This window comes from Phyllostomus hastatus, unplaced genomic scaffold (genome assembly GCF_019186645.2).
Source record: "Phyllostomus hastatus isolate PE091 unplaced genomic scaffold, TTU_PhHast_1.1 phas_scaffold_129, whole genome shotgun sequence".
In the NCBI taxonomy this organism is placed as follows: Eukaryota; Metazoa; Chordata; class Mammalia; order Chiroptera; family Phyllostomidae; genus Phyllostomus; species Phyllostomus hastatus.
Window position 1 is genome coordinate 26,665,459 of NW_025334009.1, and position 20,335 is coordinate 26,685,793.

The window sequence follows — 20,335 nt, forward strand, 5'->3', positions numbered from 1 at the left end:
TCATTATAATTATTATCCTATTTTTAGAGGTAAAAGGAGAAAACAATTTTATTAGTATATACTGAAATAAAAATTTTAATTAAATGTAAGCAATTTGTAATAACTACTAGCCATGTAGTTATCCATATTAATATTTAATAACCACTATTGCTATAAATAATTGCAATAATTTTTTTCACTTTCAGAGGAAAAGGGGGACAGTGCTAATGATAGCTTACTGATGTTTTTCTAATTATACAATTAACATTCAACATAAAAAAGTAGAGGTCTATCTTAACTCCAGCACGTGTTAAATTTTTTTAAGATTTTATTTATTTTTAGAGAGAGAAGGGAGGGAGGGAGAGAGAAAGAAGAAGGAAGGAAGGAGAAACAAAGAGAAGGGAGGGAGGGAGGGAGGGAAAGGAAGGGAAGGAAGAAAGGAAGAAAACAGAAACATCAATGTGCGGTTGCTGGGGGCCATGGCCTGCCATCCAGGCATGTACCCTGACTGGGAATTGAACCTGCGATGCTTTGGTTCGCAGCCCGCGCTCAATCCACTGAGCTACGCCAGCCAGGAAATTTTTTATGTCTGTGCTTTTCCAGATTGTTTTTGTGCATATATTGCATATAAATAGGTAAATTTTATTTTACAAAAGTTGTACCATGCAATACTATCTTACAACTTCCATTTTTCACTTAATATAGTGGACATTATTTGAAAGGTAACTTTAAAATAATTTTGGGTATATAATATGAGAATGTAAGATTGTATCAATACTTATTTTAGCAAACTGCCTTATAATGAATACTTTTTTCTACATTAAAACAATACTGTGATGGGTATTTTTGTGCAAATGTTTTGACATGCTTGTTCTAGTAATTCCTTGAAATAAATTGCTAGGAGTAGACTCACAGGGTGTGTTGTGCCCATTTTATAACAATTTTAAGTTACACACCTTTCCAAATTACTTTTGATAAATTAAAGCAGTCACCAGTATGTATTCCCACTGATGGTATGTAATCCATTCTCCATTTAAGTTGCCAGTCTAGTAAGCAGGAAAATAATTCACTGTGTTGATGCACTTTTTTATTATTAGTGAAATAGAAGTTTGTCATTAGCTTTTAAAATTTTTTCTTTATAAATTCTTAAGCTACCTTTCTATTTGGATACTTATTTTTTCTTAATGATTTTTAAGAATTCTATTAATATGAACCATTTGTCATATATAATAGAAAAAAATTTAGTGGTGATAAGCAAGAGGCCTTTATTTCTAATTTCAATGGAAATGACTATAATGTTTCACTTTAACCTGAGGATGACTTAGAATTGTATCGACAGCAAATAAGATTAATTTATTTCTATTGTACTTGGGGGTTTTTATTTTTAAAAATGCTGTATTTTTATCAAATGTTTTCAACAGTGAATTACAAAAACAGGTTTCCTAAGAATGAGCCATCCTTGCATTTCCAATATAAACTTTCATTGTTGTTGTTTTTTTAAGTATACTACTGGAATTTTGCATTTTTCTTGGGGGAACATTGGGCCATCTTAATCAGATTTTGATATTCAGATGGTGTTAGTTTTGTAAACTGAATTGAGAAATATTCTTTTTTCCCCCTGAAAGTTTTTTTTTTTTAAGAAAAGCATTTGAACGTTCTTTCTCTGCCACTTTCTCTTATACTTACCATTGTTTCTGTCTTAGTGCCCCACACCCTAAACACAAATTATTTCTTTACAGTTTGAAAAAAACTCCCAATCAAATTGACCTGGGAGTCAAGGGTTCTTCCTTAAGACTTGTTTTCAAAGATTTGCATTTCTCTAGAAAGTGAGCCATTTCATCAAGAGTTTCAAATTTATTCCCATGGAGCATATAAATAGCATTCTTTCATAATCATGTTCGTATCCTTTTTTTCGTGACTAATGTATCTGTTTGCTTTCTTGCCATTTTTCTTGTTCTGCTTTTACCGGGGTTGTTTATTGTTTGGATTTTTCCTCCAAGAGTTTACTCTTGGATTTACTTAAATATTTTATTCCGATTTTCATTTCCTATTGCTTATTTTCTGCATTTTTCTTTATTAGCTCCTTCCTTCTAAGGGTATAACAGGAATACAAATTGTAGAGTTGTTGGAGGGTCAATGTATATAGATCTCAGTTTGCTTGCATGTAGACGAAGTAGTTGAATGAAATAAAACTGTCAAACAGCTGACATCCCAAGAGCTTTAGTGACAGTTTTCTTTTTCTGCTGGTACTGTCATTTGGTTATCCAGCTATAACAGGGAATATATTACTGTAAATAGCAGTGATGAGAATAGTGTGTATCGTGGCCTCCAGGTTCACCCCATTTAACATCTCAGCATTACTCATTTTGAAACCCGCCAAGTGTTTGAAGATATAATTAAGAAAAATAATTAGTTCTTACATTTAACTTACATGTAATTTATTTGCTGTATACTTATGATGGTTAGATTAATACTTCAACATCAAACTTTTTGCTTTTTGTGGAGTGCTTTTTGGCTATAGTTTAAAGTAATTGAAGATTTTCTATTGGTTATGGATGTTACATTTATAAATTATAATTATAAATACACAGTAGGAGTTTAAAAATCCCTGCTGTTCAGTCTTGTTAGAGTACTTTGCTTACTTTGTTAGCTTTGAGTGCCACCTGCTGGCTAAGGACTAGGACCTGAGGGTGCCTTAATTTAAGGCATTATGACACTAGTAAAATGATTTAATGGGTTTTATTTATATTTAATATCCCAAATAAGCACGTGGCCAATCTGACCAACCTAACTCCAAGCCAAACTTCCTATAATATCTAACAGCTTTTTTTTCCTTTCCCCCAATCACCATTTGGTTCTTTCAAGTATCCATTTTACTTTTGTAAATAGAACATGAAACTTAGAACTTTCCCTCTTCAGTTCTGGCGACACTATCAAAGCGTTTCTTGAAACGCTTTGCAAATTTTGGACCAGATAAGTCTTTGTTGTGGTGGGCTGTCCTTTGATTATAGGTATTTATTGTATCCCTGGCCTGCAAAACCTCCCCTGGTTGATAATCATTACATTATCATGACCCTTTATAATCTGGCACAGTGTTATGGTCTGATGTTACACCTACAAATTGAAAAAAATTCTTTTGTGACTCACAGATAATACTGTAAATAGTTACTAAATTAAAGGGTATCCAAAATTCATCCACAAATGAAGAGAAAATTGAGAAGGAGAAAAGAGAGTCTACAGTAGTTTCAAAACCACTATTTTGTGTTTTGGATTTTTAATTAAGCTAATTGAAAGGGATTGATAAATTGTCTGTAGTAATGGAAACCTAGTCGAATTCTCAATAGTTCAAGATATGTGACTTCTGTAAGATAGTCCCATTTAGAAAAAAAGTTAAAATTATAAAAAATTTGTTTTTATGCTTTTTAATGGAAAAACTTGAGAAATAGTTTACTCTTCCACTTCATGGTCATGAAATGTCACCCACAATTAAAGGAAAGAATTAGAGGATGTTCAAATGGAAGCACAGAATGGCAATTATAAGCATACATTAATACAAAAAAGCCAAAATGCTTAATAAACTTGGTGATTTGACGGTTTTTATTTTATCTCATTAATATAGCAGTTTGTAGAATCTTAAATTTACCAGTAACTTCTAGCACATAACAAAGTAGGAATTTTACCTACTTTGTCATTTTTACTAATTTCTATAAAAAGTACTGTGCTTACCTTTTAAAAAGTATGTAGCAGTTGGTTTCTTTTGTCCTTGTTTTATTTCATAAATAGGTAAAACAAGGTAAATTTATCTCTTTTTGCAGCCTTTTGTACTTAGCTCTTATATTCATTAGGCACTTTATAAATGAGTTTCAAGTGAGTGAATATGGCATAAAATAATTTCTTGAAGTTCCAACTCAAATTAGTTGCTAATTAATAAAGTGTCTAAAAATAAGTCAATAGTAAGACCAGGAAATAAACTTTCTTAACTTATTGAAAATTCAAATAACAGGACACTAACTTATATTGGCATACTCTTTTTAAAAGGAATTCACAGATGTTATCTCACTTCATTCTCAAAGCAATTTTCCCAGAAATAAACAGCTGCAAAGTAAGTGGCTTATAACCCAGTAAGGGATATGAACCTACATTTCATGACTAAATCAGTTTTGTTTCATTATGCTATATTGCCTTTCCAACATATATTATCAGTAAATTCTGCCTCAAAGAAATTTACATTAAACTTAGTGTGGGAAGACTAAAGACAGAGTCCTGACCAGAATCCAAAAAATAATGAGTTTCATGTGTGGGTCTCTTTTTCTGAACATAAAGATGGTATCATATCTATCAGTCCACTGTGAAAATTAGAATTATGAGTAGGACTGATTTGGTATAATTCAAGAATATGTTGTTTCCAAAGATGCTTTGAATTACCCTAGCATTAGGAGAAAGGATGATAAGCCCTTTTTAGCAGGAACTCCAATATGGGAGCAAATAATGTTTTCATGATGCACTTTCCAAAATAAAACAGACCTACTAACACACGGACTTTATATTATAAAATTTATGTTAATTTGGGGGAATAGAAAAATAAGACAAAAATGGTTTAAAACTTAGATTAAAATTTTGTCTATTTAAAAGATTTACCATAATTTAAAGTTACTTGTAAAATTAAAGTTTACTTATTGGTAAAGAACAGTATGACTTCAGTAATTTTATTTTTTACAAACATGAATTTACTAATTATTTTCCATCAGTTTACATAGTATTTTCACAAGCTCAATATAAAATCAGTGTTCTACCATAGCATTGTATAAGAAAATGTTTTATACTTTAAAAGCAAAAATTATATTTCACATTGTGTATGTTTTTTGCTTGTATATCTAGTGATAATATCTGTTTACCAAATTACAGTCTGCTGCAAATTCTGAGACTCCAAAGCCAACCATCTCCAGAGAGGCCAGCACCCAATCCTCCTCATCTACGACCAGCCAAGGCTATGTTTTACCTGAAGGCAAAATCATGCCAAACACCGTTTTTGTTGGTGGAATTGATGTTAGGGTATTGTATTCATTTAATTTATTTAAAAATATATTTTGTGAAGAATGAGATTTTAGCTCTTGCAAACATAAGGGGTTTTTTTGTACTTAGTGCAGGTTTGGAATTAGTTTTGTATTTAACCTCTGGGGACTAAAAATATCTTTGACAAAGAGCTACAGGTAATTTGGGGATACTTGAGGGAAATAGTTCCACAATATCAACTCTTTTATAGCATAATTGACATATTTGAATGCTGAATATTTGAAATCAAATTCTTTCCCATAGATGGATGAAACAGAAATCAGAAGTTTCTTTGCTAGATATGGTTCAGTGAAAGAAGTGAAGATAATCACGGATCGAACTGGTGTGTCCAAAGGGTAAGTAAAATATATGTTAAGTATAAATTATAAATTATATGTGAATTAGTCTGTAGAGTATTAGGCAGAATTCAAAACTCGTGGTCTTATACTTGTGTAAATGAAGTTTGTTACTTTGTTAATTTCTTTCATGTAGAGGATAAGTTTGCTGCCAGCTCTTTTGTTTAATCATTTTCCTAGTATTTGTATTAAAATTTTTCCATCTTCATTTACTTCATCTATGTGGATTAATCAGTTGTTTCAAAGAATTGTTTTCTTTGCATATTTCATAGTATCTTAAATTTTAATGTCTTGTCATAGGTAATAAATTAAATTTAGGATCATAGATGGGAATTCTGTGTTAATGAGTAAGGTTCCCACACTACTTTGTAAGAAAAAAAAGGTACTATTTCTAGATTATCTATCATGTACATCTTTAAAATACTTATCTCACTATATTCTTCATCCTTTATCATTATGACTTTTGTTAATTCTTAGAATACTAGTAGTTGTAAAACATGCACTTTTACACATCATTTATCTGCCTTTTCTAGCTACGGATTTGTTTCATTTTATAATGACGTGGATGTGCAGAAGATAGTAGAAGTAAGTAATTTTATGGAAAAATCTCTTAATTAGATTACGGATGTAATGTTTAGTATTGTGTGAGTCCTGAATATATATTCAGTCTTGTATAAAATATAGAGATGTACTTCCTTTCTGAAAAACCAACTTGAGCAATCTTGCATAATTTGTGAGACCCTATTTATTTTTTATTGGGCCAGTCTTACGTAAGACATAAGAGATACCATTCCTTTTTGAAATCCAAATTTGAGTAATCTTACATAATCTGTGAGAATGTATTTTTGATTGGGCATCTAGCTTCATAAACTAGGGATAGAATGTAAAAGTTTTTGATCAAATTGCACATCTCTCAACACTTAGAGTAGTGAGGTAAGTAAGGTTCTGATAAATTCTGATTTACTGTGCTTTTACCACTGATCTCCTTGATAATAGAAATTTTAGATTTGGGGTATTAAAGTCTTGGAAGTAAGATTTTGAAATTGATTATACTTTTGTTGCTATTTTATTTTCAGTCACAGATAAATTTCCATGGTAAAAAGCTGAAACTGGGCCCTGCAATCAGGAAACAAAATTTATGTGAGTAAAGAAAGGATTTTTTCTTGTTGACACACGTGTAGCTATTTAGAGAACTAATAATAAGCTTTGTTTTCTTTTTATTCTTTAAAAAGGTACTTATCATGTGCAGCAACGCCCTTTGGTTTTTAATCCTCCTCCTCCGCCACAGTTTCAGAGTGTCTGGAGTAATCCAAATGCTGAAACTTACATGCAGCCTCCAACCATGATGAATCCTATAACTCAGTACGTTCAGGTAAGAATTACCTACATTCTTGTATTTTTCATTTATTAGTTTCATTTATTTTGGAGATTTTATATGTGGGGGCACTTAAAAATAATCTAGTCTTTCTTTTACTCTCTATGGAATTATATCCGTAATTTCCATAATAAGTGATAATACTGTTCCTGTTTGAATACTTTGAATAATGGAAAATCTCTTCTTTTTTTAAATCTGTCAATCTTAGTGTTCCTTATTCTAAGCTAAAATCTGCTTCTATATGGTTGTAAGCCTTTATCTTGAAATTGACCTATGTGTAGCCACATAGAAAATACCTTTTCTTTTTTTCCCCTTCTATAATAACTCATAAAATATTTCAAGGCAGCTTTTCTTATGGTGTGCCTGGTTTATTTCTCTCTAAGGTAAGCCATTTGTCTAGTTATTTTTCATTTGCAATAATTTCCAGATGCCTCCCATATAGATTGCTGAATTATGGATGTATTCTGGTTCTAGAATGGATAGGTTTCTGATGACTTAGCTGTATTTTTAAACTCTCGTCAGTCTGGCATACGAGGTAAAATCTGGTTATGGTTATTTTAATATTTGAAGTTGTGTGTGGAATATTTACTATCTCCTATTGATGATAAATAACTTTAATTTTCATTTTACTTTATTCCATTTAAAAGACATTTTATTTGTGAGAAAAGAAACAAAACAACAATGAAATAGTGCTGCAGTGTCTCTCCTTTGTTTACATTTTCCATCTTCCTAAAGTGTAGGGTATATTTCTTTTCTTATTTTTCTTGCTCTAAACATGGCTAGAAGAATAAACCCACTATTCCTAAGATTTATTATGAGTTATTATCTATTCTGGGTGTATTCATGTATTCTACTACCTAGAAGTTTTTAATCAATGATATTTACTGAAAGATGTACAATATTTTACTGTCTCCTTTCCAGTTTTGGGTTATATATTGCCTTAATGTTTAGAAGTAAAATATGGAAAGAGCCATAAAATCTGTAGGAAGACTCTACATTGACTACACATTACCCCATGATGAGGTCAAAGAAATACAAAATTGCCTAAAAGTATTTTTACAAGAAATAGCAGGTATATAAATACAGCTTCAACATAGAAAACTATCCTAATAGAGCCTTGTCACCAGTGTAAGAAAGAACTTCTGAGTGGGGATACACATACATATAAAATAAACATAAGCTGGAAAAGTCAGTCACTTCCCTTATTTATTCCTTACTCCTAGAGAACACTTTGTGTTTTTTTTTAATGAAACCAGTCACTCAGATAGGATCTCGTATCGTATATAGAAAAGTAATTAAGACTTCTTTATTTTTATAGTTTTGTTCTTTTGGGAAAAGTATTTCTCCTTTTCTAATTTTTACACATATACTTTGCTAATATCTTCTTTCTGAAATGTTACTTTCAGGCATATCCTCCTTATCCAAGTTCACCAGTTCAGGTCATCACCGGATATCAGCTGCCTGTGTACAATTATCAGGTGATTTAAGAGGGAATAAAATCATTTACTTTGGAATATTATTGAAGCCTTTATTTATGTAAATTTCCCCAATAGTTTGCCATTTAAACTAGTTGGGTATGACTGAAATTTAATTGAAAACTTTGAATTAAATTTTTTGTATTATTAGAAATAATGGAATGGTATTTTGACAAGGATGTACTTAGCAAGGAGTTTTCTCTTGTACTGTCTTACAATATTTGGTGTCCCCTTCATAATTCTTCATCCTTGCTGTCAAACAGCTGAAACACTCAGACTGACTTTTACACATTTTACTAGGAGAATAGGTTAAAATAAAATGATTACTCAATTCTTAGAGCATTGACTTCCAATTATATTTGTTTTAGCTGACTACTACAAGACAGTAGTTCTCTGAATTTCTGTTCATAGATTTGATCTACTCATATCTTTGTGAAAAGTGTAGGAACAGTTAAATAATGATTACCTTTTCTAAAAAATTTTAATTGTATTTTTTTCCATTACCATTTAGTCCCTTTATACCCCTTTCCTCACCCCGCCGTTACCACACTGTTGCCCATGAGTCCTTTCTCCTTTTTGCTCAGTCCCTCCACCTTTAACCTCCACTCCCACCCCCACCCCACTTTAGCTGTAATCCAGCTTTCTGTGAGTCTGTCTCTAACTTGCTTTTTTTGTTTTTTAAGATGCCACCACAATGGCCCACTGGGGAACAAAGGAGCTATGTTATACCTCCAGTAAGTTGAATTAGCCAAATATATACTTTCTGTTTTTTAAAGTATTTTTTATTTTTTAACTCTCATATATTTCTTGACCTTTTGCCGTATCTCATATGCCTAGAAACATTTAGAATTGTCCTTTCACATTATATATTACGTTTTTCTAATTTCTTTGTCAATTCAAATGTATGCCCCCATGGGAGAAACTGGTTTGTTTTCAGCTTGTTTTTGTGTGCTTAAGCAATGGCTGCTCTTCATACAACAGATGTTCAATTAGTTACTGATAGAATACAAAACTGAAGAAAGGTAATAGTAATACCTGTGATAATGGGATTCTAGGATTTAGAATTAGTGTTGAATCTGCTTGTAGTTTTCTACCTACAAAAAATCTGTTGAAGCAAAGTAATATTTTGCTGTGATACAGTTACATGTTATATAAGAAAAGGAATAAAACAAGAGTGCTAACTCTAAAATACCTGAGTCTTTATTACTTTTGGTCTTCATCAGGACTGGATATTTGAAGGACATGAATTAAAATTCTCAGGCATTGGGAGATACCCTCACTAACATTTTGAAGTTTGCTGTTGTTGTTTTAAGAGCCCTTCTAATTCTGATTGCGTTGAGTCTTAAAAGATATTTCAAAATAAAAGACTCTTACTGCATTTCAGCTATTCAATTTAAAATGAAGTTTCTGTGCTAATGTAATTGAACTTCAATTCGACCCACATTTAAACTTGTAACATCAGCTTGCCATTTTGAAGAATAGATTGTTTGGAAATATATATAATGTACATCTCTTTAATTATACTTTTATCATTTTAAATGTAGGTTTATACGGCTGTTAACTACCACTGTAGTGAAGTTGATTCAGGAGCTGAAGTGTTGACTGGTGAATGCTCAGTTCATGAAGCTACTCCATCATCTGGAAATGGCCCACAAAAGGCAAATATACAATTTTGTTTATTAATATTTTCATATTTTTTACATTTTAGTAATGGTCTTTTGAGAAGTAAGCATCTTTTCCAAGTTTAAATATGGAAACTATAAATGAGTTTGAATAATTGATAATTCTTCAGTTTATGTTAAAGCAGATGAAATTTTAGGCACCCCCAAACTTTCAGTGTATACATACAATTTCTGATCCAGTAGTCCTTTCCTCTGTTCCATTTTCATTTTTTTCTTTGTTTAACCATACTTTAATAAATATTATATTAGCCTGGTTTAGCAGAATTCAATGGGCAGACTTCCTCAAGTCTCCCAATCTGCAAAAGAGGGATTAGTATGAATTGTGCCTATTTTTTTAAACCAATTTAAACATTTATTTAGCTAAATAATAGCATACAATTACTTTTACAGTATTTTTTCTATAATGTTACATGTGGATTTCAAGAGTGGTGGAGTCACTAGTAATATTTAAAATACTGAAGAGTTGTGTTTTTTTATCACTACAGCACATTTCCTTTAATAACAGTGGTCTCAGTTTTGAATTAATTCTCTTAAGTTTAATTGAATGAATGAAAATATGGGTAACAGTGGGGAATTTTCATTGTAGTATGTGGACTTTTCCCAAGTGTTTTTCAGTGGGAAAAAAAGTTGAAAACTACTGAACTATGGGGTGAAAAAATTCCCTGATTTGATATATGATTTGAAATTTGGAAAAATGTTAAAATAGCTCAAAGTATAATTATAATATCAGGTTTTTATCTTGGATATTTTTTCTTGAAATGTTGAAGTTCAGTGTTTCTTATCTAACAGGAAAAATCAAAGAGCCTTGAGCAAAGGGTTTCATTTTGAGCAAATCTTAGGGTTTCACTAAATTGAGCTTTTTGAAAAGTTCTTTCATTGTTGTTCAATTACAGTTGTCTGCATTTTCCCTCTACCCCAGCCAAATAACATCAATTGAGCTTTTTAAACCAATACTCTGTCACTAAGGTTCTAAAGTATTTCTTCAGTTTGGTAGAAAAGTTACATTCTAAAAGACATGTGGTAAGGATTATGAATTCCATAAGAATTATTTAGAAATAAGTATTCATTCATTTCTTTAGAAATAATGTACTCATTAAATTTTATATTTAAAAAGCTTGGTAACACTAAGTGAAAGAAGTAATATTTACATGACCAAAAACTTTGTGTTTCAGAAATCTGTGGACCGAAGCATACAGACGGTGGTATCTTGTCTGTTTAATCCAGAGAACAGACTGAGAAACTCTGTTGTTACTCAGGATGACTACCTCAAGGTATGAAAGGAATAGTACACAGGACAAAAAGTACATTTGCCAGCTGTGAAGCATCTTTTTTTCCTGTGGTATATACATTTTGAGATTATATAGAATGTTTAATTGAACTTTTGAAATTCGACTGGAACCAAAATTTTACTTGGCAGTGCATTTTATGCTGCTCAAACCTTGATACAGTTTTGTTCTTAGGGAACAAACCTTTAGTGGGAACTTTTAATTGAAAGACTTTGTGAAAGAAAAGAGTTGAAAGAGAATGTTAGAGGAAATAGAAAAGTTTAAATACAGAAAGCAGCACTTAAAGAGTTACCAGATGGACTTCTGTTAGTAAAAACAAAACTTTTCAAAAAACTAAATTTTTCACCAGCTGTCTTTGGGTCATCATTGCCAAACTTAAAGAATCTGCATCAAATGGTCTGATTCTAAACCCTCAGTTTCTGATGTTACCAAGATTTCTTCTTAAATTGTTGCATAAAAGTAGTTATTGGTACATTTGTTATCTGAGTTTAGGAATATTTCCCCAGATGGGTCACTTTTCTCTTATTCATAGTTTTTAAACCTGAAGTAAATATTTTAAGTATTTTGCAACTCTCTTAGGTCATAGTGATAATAGGAAATTTTTAATGAAGTAAAAAGGACTGATTTTGTCTCTTCTAGGATAAAAGAGTGCATCATTTTAGAAGAAGTCGAGCAGTGCTTAAATCTATTTGATCCTCTCTTCTAACTTTCTAGTCTCATGGGAAGTTGCTGGTTTTGAATATTAAGAAGAGACCGAAAGTTTTTCACTATTACAGAAATTTAATTGAGTATTGATAAATCACATTAAGACTATACAAGCTGTATTAGATTGCCTCGTTTTATTTTACACTGAAACTGTTTTTCATTAGATGTTTATTTAGAAACTGGTTCTGTGTTGACTATGTAGTTGAAAGTAAAAAATAATTGAGACTGAAAGGAACAACTTTAAGATTTATCTTCAAGGATTTTTTAAAAATTGAAATTAACATTTTCACAGCGTAAAAGCAAATGCTGATTTTCAAAAAATTGTTTTAGGAAACCTATTTTGAAAGGTCAGAGTTTTGATAGAATATGAGCATTTTATTTCTCCAGCAAGTACCTGTGAATAGTACAATATTTACAATATTGTGCTTTACATTTATGATTTGTCTAGAAATTTACCATAAAAGCATAGTTTTTAAAACTGCATTTTTTTAAATCAGTGGCACTCAATATATAGTTACTTTTATTGAAGTCTTCCTCATCTAAACCCAGTAAAACCAATTCTAAAACAGTCCGATCAGTGGGTCTTATGTTTATTAGTTGGAAATATTTTATCTTTTATCTAGAGTCCACACTTAGATATCCTATTTGAATGGGATGGTAATTAGATAACTAAAATTCTAGACCTAATTTTTTTAAAGAATCCAAGACAAACTAAACTTTACTAGGTACATACGCTTCTTGGTGAGTTACCATTCTCATTTTTTTTTCCTCTTGAAATGCTCAACATACCTTAAATTGTGCAAAATACTGGGAATAAAGAATGCCGAAGCTTTTTTTTTATATCGCTTACAGGTTAATCAGAGTATCTGAAAGGAATTCTTTTTATAAAAACATAATATTAGTTATTTGTTAAAAAGCATATAGATTTTAATTTTTGTTAGTTAGCCTATTATATTTCCTTTTTTAAAATAAAATATGTCCAAGAGAGCCAAAGTAGTTTTGGCATGTCTAAATCATAAAAGTTGTTCAGTAAGCCTATCCCAAGAATGTAGTAGAGTCAGTTAATCCAATTCTTGATAAACCAGTCTCCTCATTACACATTGTATATCGTGACAAACAACCAGAGCACCAGAGCCCCTTTTACTGTACCCACAGTCTTGCTTTTCCAGTTTGTAACACCCATTTTCCCAGGAGGTTTGCTTTGATGTCTTTATAAGTAGCAGTATGAGCAGTTTGAAGGCTAAGTCTTGGAAAGGTAACAATGGGATAACACCTTTCTAAAGGAAACACGTGTCTCAGCATCATTTGACCTGCCATGAACATGAGTTTAAAATGGCTTCCTGGCCTTTCTTTCATTGACCCCTACACTGAAACATAGGAAGACTCTTTTATCCCTAACCTAATACAGTTACCATTGGCCATGTCATCAGTGCCCATTGTTGTCATATAATTCCTAGTAATTTTTATTCTGAATCTGAAGAGAGGAGTCTAAAGGATACCCAATAGGGCTTTCCTATGCCTGTAATTTGAAAGTAACCTGAAATTTGTCCTTTTTAAAATTCTCTGTACTGTTTTTTATGTATGCTATAACATTCTTACATGTATCATTCTGTGATTAAATCTCCAGGTTACTGTAAATGATACCTAATTTCTAAAGAGCCACTTACATGACTTTAAGTAAGGGAATAAACTTTTTGTGTGCCGTTTTGTTGGACTGAAGTATTTTAAAAAGGGTAAGGTATAAAGAAGAGACAAAGTCCTGAACCTTTCAAAATGGAAAATTAATTTTGAACTTAAAAGTATGTTCCTATTGCTGATACTGTTTTTGCATAAATGAATAAATAGAAATAAAAACTTTTTCCAGAGCATTTTTTGACCTACTTATTTGTCATATTATCCAATGAAATGGTAGGGAGTTGGGTGAGTAGTGACAAGTTTTAGATACTTGAAATTCAGAACTATATATTGTTCAGTTTGTTAATCCGGTAAAGTTAGTTTATGAAAGGAAATTTTGCATCATTGTATTTTTATTCCTTTCTCTTATGGAATTAAGAGGTAAGTATCCATGAGAAAATAATCTCACAGTGTTAAGTTGGAAATAGTTAACAGTGGGTTTCAATGCAGTGCATCAACAGTGCAGTACCTAGTAGGAGTGTTCAAGAATCAGTTATGATTCTGCACGCCCATGGCCAGGGTTTCTCATTTTGGACTGTAGGTGTCCTCTGTCTACTGCACACATTGGGCCTAGTCTCTGTGACCCTTTTACTTCGGGGTATTGTAGTTGTCAATAGGGCATAGATTTTTTTCATACTGTATTTTTTTATGAGGAAGATTCATCACCTCTTCCAGTGCTCCAGTTCTCCTAGTTCTATAAGCTGAGGCCATTGGAGAGGAAATTTTCCTTGTTGGATACTCCTGTGCTCTACTTTAAACTGACTCATTACCAGAAAATTGATTTTGATAACAAGATCCTGCAAGATGAAAAAAAAAGACTTCTGAATGACCAAAGATAAAATTTTGGCATTTAAAGTAGAATAATTGGCAGATTAGTAGTCCTTAAATGTTCCTATGTATATATACACACATATGAACATACCATTATCCAGAAATACTTCATTAGCCCTGATCAAGCTAAAACTAAACTGCATGTAACAAGTTTCTTTAAACCTACTTGTTATTTTAAGCATATTTGCAGTTGAGGATTACTACAAAATTCTCGACACAAAACTACATCTTTGGGATTGTAAAAGAAATCTCATGTAACACATTTTATTTTGAAAAAGTTTCAAATTATGGTAAAATCAAGTGATTCCAAAAAGCTTGGTCACCCTTGTAAGAGGTATATTGTGCATACTTTTTTCTTTGCCAGAGAACATGGTACCTTTGTAATTGTTAGATATAATAATTCAATATCAATTAGCACCCTTAAACTGTGAGGATGTCATTGACTTTCAAAAATAAATACACAGCATTGTAAAACCCTTTTCCCTCTTCTCTAAAATTCTCTTGGTTGTCTTTAAAGGTAAACTCATAAAAATGGGCTGCCACATTGCTTAATTGTTTTGCCAGCTTTCATTGCTGTCATTTGAGGGTAATAAGGAGCAGTAGCAATAAGACAGCATGCTACTCGGCTTTTGCAAATATGGCAATAGAGAGGGTGGGGAACCATAAGGGAGGAAATGTGGCGGTGTTTTCCATTGACCAAGTCTTACAAATAGGCCCAGCTGTTGAGTATGATCATTTGGAATTCCTGAAACAACATCTAGATGAGGATTGCTCCTGTACATATTTTGATAACTGTAATCTAGTCCTTCCCAGCATTATGTGTAATATGTTTCTCTGTGTGTAACTGGATCTTTTTGAGTAATTCCTTACCACCCATCATCAAAGACTCTGAATTTTCCATCTGTAGACATACATTTGGTAGTAGAAAACAATAAACATAGAAGTTCAAACTAGAAACATGCATTCTTGAATGCTCGTGCAAATATTCAATCTGCATAGCAAAGAAATGAGGTAATTCTGCATTGCATTTAGAGTTAAAAACATCTGTCCAATATGGCTGTAGCTGTGGGCCAATCCCAAGCAAATGCAAAAAATGACCTCGATACAGAAGTTGAAACTACCACTGTACAGTTAAGTTCTATGTTAGCTATATTTTACTGTTTTAACTGGCCTGAAACTGGTTTCCATTTGAGTCTCTAGTTCATTTTCCCAAGATACACAGAGACTTTGCATCTTTTGTGCGCTTCTGTTAAAGCTGTGAGCCAGGAATATGCTTTTGCCCACTTAGAATTCCCAGATACCAATTTCACAATAGAACAAATTATTGAATGGCTGGGATATTGGGGTTATGAAAGTACTTTATAAATTTGCAGCAAAGGTAACATTTCAAGCAGTTTGGAAAGTTGGAGGTTTTATCCTTAAATTTTTTTTTTTTACATAGAAGTAGTGAAAGTACGTAATGGCTCTAATCATATCTATTGAATTTCCCAAAAAGAAAATGGATAGACACTATTCTGGCTCAATTTTGGGTGAAACTATTTCCTATAGAAGAAAAACGGGGTTGACACTCATCTGTTCTGGTTCAGAGAGATCAGTTATTTACAGTGAGCTGCTCTGCCCTTGGACACTTGATAAAATTTGTAATATATTCAACCCACCCCATTCCCCAGAATAAATCTGGCTGGACTAGTGAGAACGGAGAGAGATAATTAAAAATACAGAGCATTTTTTCTTTGTTTTAACTCAACCCTACCTAGTGTTTGAGCTGCTTCAGTATAAGTTAAATCTAAACAGTATTTAAACACTAGACCCACTAGAAGAGGAAAGTTTAATTCTGCACCACTTTTTCTGAACATGGCTTGGTTGCTGCTTATTATTATTGCCTCTGACAAAATAAAACACTATACTCACTACACAAGGTTATATCCATGATCAGATAGATCAGTCCTGTATCTGTTGGGGGCAAGTTTTCTCAATCGTATCAGTCTGCAAGGGAAGTCAAAGAACATCATCAGAACCATCGTCTAGGGTGCTTTTCAGAGACTCAGACTCCTGGGCCCCACTCTTGGATGCTCTTATTCTGTGGGCCTAGGATTAGTAATCTACATTTTTAGTAATCCCCTAAGGGGATTCTGATCTCTGCAATACTCACTTTGAGAAATACTGCCGCAGATGGCCATCTCTCAGTATATCATTTCAGGCTACCTTTAGTTTTGGGATAGCTAGGTTTGGAGAACAACCCTCTTAGGTCCATTTTCATTTTCTTATAATGGGTTTTGTTGGCTTAATTAGTCTTTTCCTTGCCAAGCTTTTGTGCCTAGGAGTTCCAGTTGTCCACAGGCAAGGGTGACTGATGAACAAATTCAAAAGTGGATCGAATGAACTCTGAAAGCCAAGACTTACGGCCAAAAACAAATGGTAAAGGGAGTGACTGCAGAACACGTGCTGGTTTCCAAGGCCATTTGCAGGCATGCCAAAGGCAAAGAACCAGGCACAGCTAGGAGGGTGCAGTATGCACATTGTGGAGGCAGAAATACCATTAGTTGCTTCCTGGAGGAAAGAACTATGTCTTTGGCCCACTTGACATTTTAATTTTACTGCCATTAATTTCAGAAGACTATGGTCTGTCATTGCTCCTTTTCCTGCCTTGTAATTAATGTTTCATTCTTAATGAGAATATTAATAACAAATCAATAACATAATATGTTAAATTCCAGAGAAATCTTGGGCATATTGCATACTGAGATCTGTATTGTGTTGGTGTGTGTATAGTTTAAAAAATTCACATATAATTTATGTAGAAAAGTATAAAATAAGTATACTTTTAAAAATATTTTTAAACACTATTTTTAGAGAGAGGAAGGGAGAGAGAGAAACATCAGTGTGTGGTTGCCTGTTGACTGACTCCTACGGGGGACCCAGCCTGCAACCCAGGCATGTGCCCTGACTGGGAATGGAACCAGTGACCCTTTGGTTTGCAGACTGCAACTCAGTCCACTGAGCTACACCAACCAGGGCTAAACTAAGTATACTTTTAAAAAAAGATTTTACTTATTTATTTTTAGATAGAGGGGGAAGGGAAGGAGAAAAAGAGGGAGAGAAACATCGATGTGTGGTTGCCTCTTTGTGTGCCCCCCATTGAGGACCTGACCTGCAACCCAGGTATGTGCCCTGACTGGGAATTGAACCAGCAACCCTGTGGTTTGCAGGCCCGTGCTCAATCCACTGAGCCACACCAGCCAGGGCTAATTTTAAAGAATAATAAAATAAATACCCAAAATAGCTTAAGGAATGGAACATTCATTTATTTATAAGTTTCCTACATGTCCTCTGTGAGTGTATCCTCTTTCTCCTCAATAAGAGGTAACCACTGAATTGAATTCTCATTTAATCATTCACTGAAATAATTTGTTGTTTCTTTTCACATTTGTTTCTTATGGCACTCTTTACCCAACCCTCCCCCTTTCCCTCCCTTCCTTCCTCCCCCCCCTTCCCCTTCCATTGCCTCACTTCCTTCCCTTAATTTTTTAATGCTGTTTCATGTTCACAGCAAACCAAGAGGAAGATAGAGATTTCCCATATAAGCCTTTCCCCCACACATAGCCTCCCTCATTATCAGCATCCGCCAACAACTGGGATGTTTGTTAAAATTGATTAACCTACAGTGACACATCATAATTACTCAAAGTCCATAGTTTGCTTTAGGGATTCCTCTTGGTGGTATGCATTCACTGGGTTTGAACAAATATATAGTGATGTGAATTCATCATTGTAGCATAATACAGAGTATTTTGAACTGTCCTATAAATTCTCTGGGCTTTACCTATTCATCCCTCCAACCCCACCCACAACCCCAACCCCTGGCAACTACTGATTTTTTTTACTGTCTTCATAGTTTCATCTTTTCTAGAATTTCATATAGTTGGAATTATACAGTATGTGTCCTTTTCAGATTGGCTTATTTAATTTAGTGTAATAGGCATTGAAGTTTCCTCTGTGTCCCTTCACGGCTTGCTAGCTCATTTCTTCTTAGTGCTGGAAAATATGGCACTATCTGCATGCACCAGTTTATCCGTTCACCTTCTGAGAGGCATCTTGGTTGCTTCCATGCTTTGGCAATTATGAATAAAGCTGTGATAAGCATCTGTGCGCAGGTGTTTGTGTGGACAGTTTTCAATTCGTTTGGGTAAAGAGTGCACTTGCTTGATTATATGGTAAAAGTATGTTTAGTCTTGACAGAAACTACCAAACTGTTTTTCAAACTGCCTGTGCCATTTTGCATTTCCACCAGCAATAAATGAGAGCCTCTGCTGCTCCATAGCCTTGCTGGCATTTCATGTTGTCAGTGTTCCAGATTGTGGCCATTGTAATAGGTATATAATGTTATTGTTTTAGTTTGCGTTTCCCTGATGACATATGATTTGGAGCATCTTTTCATAGGCCTATTTGCCATCTGTATATCTTCTTCGGAGAAGTGTATATTATGGTTTGGGGCCCATAATTAGGTTTTCTTATTGTTGAATTTTAAGAGTTCTTTGTATGTTTTGGATAACAGTTGTTTATCAGATGTGTCTTTTACGAATACTTTGTCCAAATCTGTGGCTTATTTCCTCATACTCTTGAAATTTTCTTTTGCAGAGCAAAAGTTTTTAATTTTAATAAAGTCCAGCTAATTGATTATTTCTTTCATAGACCATTCCTTCAGTGTTATATCTAAAAACTCATTGCCTTACCCAAGGTCATCTGGGTTTTCTCCTATGTTATCTTCTGGGAATTTACAGTTTTGCATTCTATGTTTAGGTCTGTGATCCATTTTGAGTCCATTTTTGTGAAAAGTATAACATCTGTGTCTAAATTAAATTTTTTTTTTGCATGTGGTGGTTCAGTTCCAGCCCCATACATTGAAGAGATGATCTTTGCTCCATTACCTGTTACATTGCCTTTGCTCTTTGTGGGTGTCTCTCTGGGCCTTATTCTGTTTAATTCATCTGTGTACTCTTTTCACTAATTCTACGTTGTCTGATTATTTAAAGTTTATAGTAAGTCTTGAAGTCGGATAGTATCAGTCCTCAAACTTTGTTCTTCTCCTTCGATACTATATTAGCTATTCTGGGTCTTTTGCATCTCCACATAAACTTTAGAATCAGTTTGTCAAAATCCACAATATAGCTGCTGGGATTCTAATAGAGATTGCATTGAGTCTACAGATAAAGTTGAGAAGAACTGACATCTTAATAATACTGAGTCTTCCTAACCATGAACATGGATTATTTTTCCATTTATGTAGTTCTAGGATTTTACTCATCAGAGTTCTGTAGGTTTTTTCATAGCTCTTGTACATATTTTGTTAGATTTATACCTAACTATTCCATTTGAGAGGCTGATATAAATGGTATTTTTTAAATTTCAGATTTCACTCTTTTATTATTGACGTATAGGAAAGCAGTTGACTTTTGTATATCACCTTGTATGCTGCAAACTTGATATAATTGCCTAGCAGTTTCAGGAAGTTTTTTTTTTAATTTGACTTTTTTTTTTGTATTTTCTACATAGATGATGATGTCATCTGTGAATAAAGGCAGTTTTATTTATACCTTTTTACATATAACTTTTTTTTCTTGTCTAAGTGCATTAGCAAAGACTTTCAATACTATTTTGATTTTTTACGTGGCTTTGAACTTTAAAAGGACTTGTACTGCAACTTGCATTGTTTGGCTGTACATTATGGGGCTCATCATGTTGACGTGGATACTGTTTTTATCTTCACTACTGTTTGTTGTATCTGTTGAGTATCCCATGGTTTATTCATCCATTCTCTTGCTGAGGGACCATTCAATTTTTTTCATTTTTAAATTCTAAATGTTTAACCATACCTTGTAAGACTTCACGGAGGCTTCCCTCTTGAGTCTTGACCACCAAC

The 20,335-nt window shown here is 33.1% G+C and overlaps 1 protein-coding gene across 1 annotated transcript in view; it reads left to right on the forward strand.

Moving 5' to 3' along the window:
• Nucleotides 1–11,898, forward strand: part of DAZL (deleted in azoospermia like) — an 89,540-nt gene extending 77,642 nt beyond the window's left edge. The window contains exons 3-12 of the mRNA XM_045856580.1: nucleotides 4,885–5,031; nucleotides 5,296–5,387; nucleotides 5,921–5,972; nucleotides 6,464–6,527; nucleotides 6,620–6,759; nucleotides 8,169–8,240; nucleotides 8,921–8,971; nucleotides 9,782–9,895; nucleotides 11,092–11,190; nucleotides 11,845–11,898. Of these exons, the coding sequence (XP_045712536.1) occupies nucleotides 4,885–5,031; nucleotides 5,296–5,387; nucleotides 5,921–5,972; nucleotides 6,464–6,527; nucleotides 6,620–6,759; nucleotides 8,169–8,240; nucleotides 8,921–8,971; nucleotides 9,782–9,895; nucleotides 11,092–11,190; nucleotides 11,845–11,898 (885 nt within the window). The remainder of the gene's footprint in view (nucleotides 1–4,884; nucleotides 5,032–5,295; nucleotides 5,388–5,920; nucleotides 5,973–6,463; nucleotides 6,528–6,619; nucleotides 6,760–8,168; nucleotides 8,241–8,920; nucleotides 8,972–9,781; nucleotides 9,896–11,091; nucleotides 11,191–11,844) is intronic.
• The last annotated feature ends 8,437 nt before the right edge of the window (nucleotides 11,899–20,335 follow it).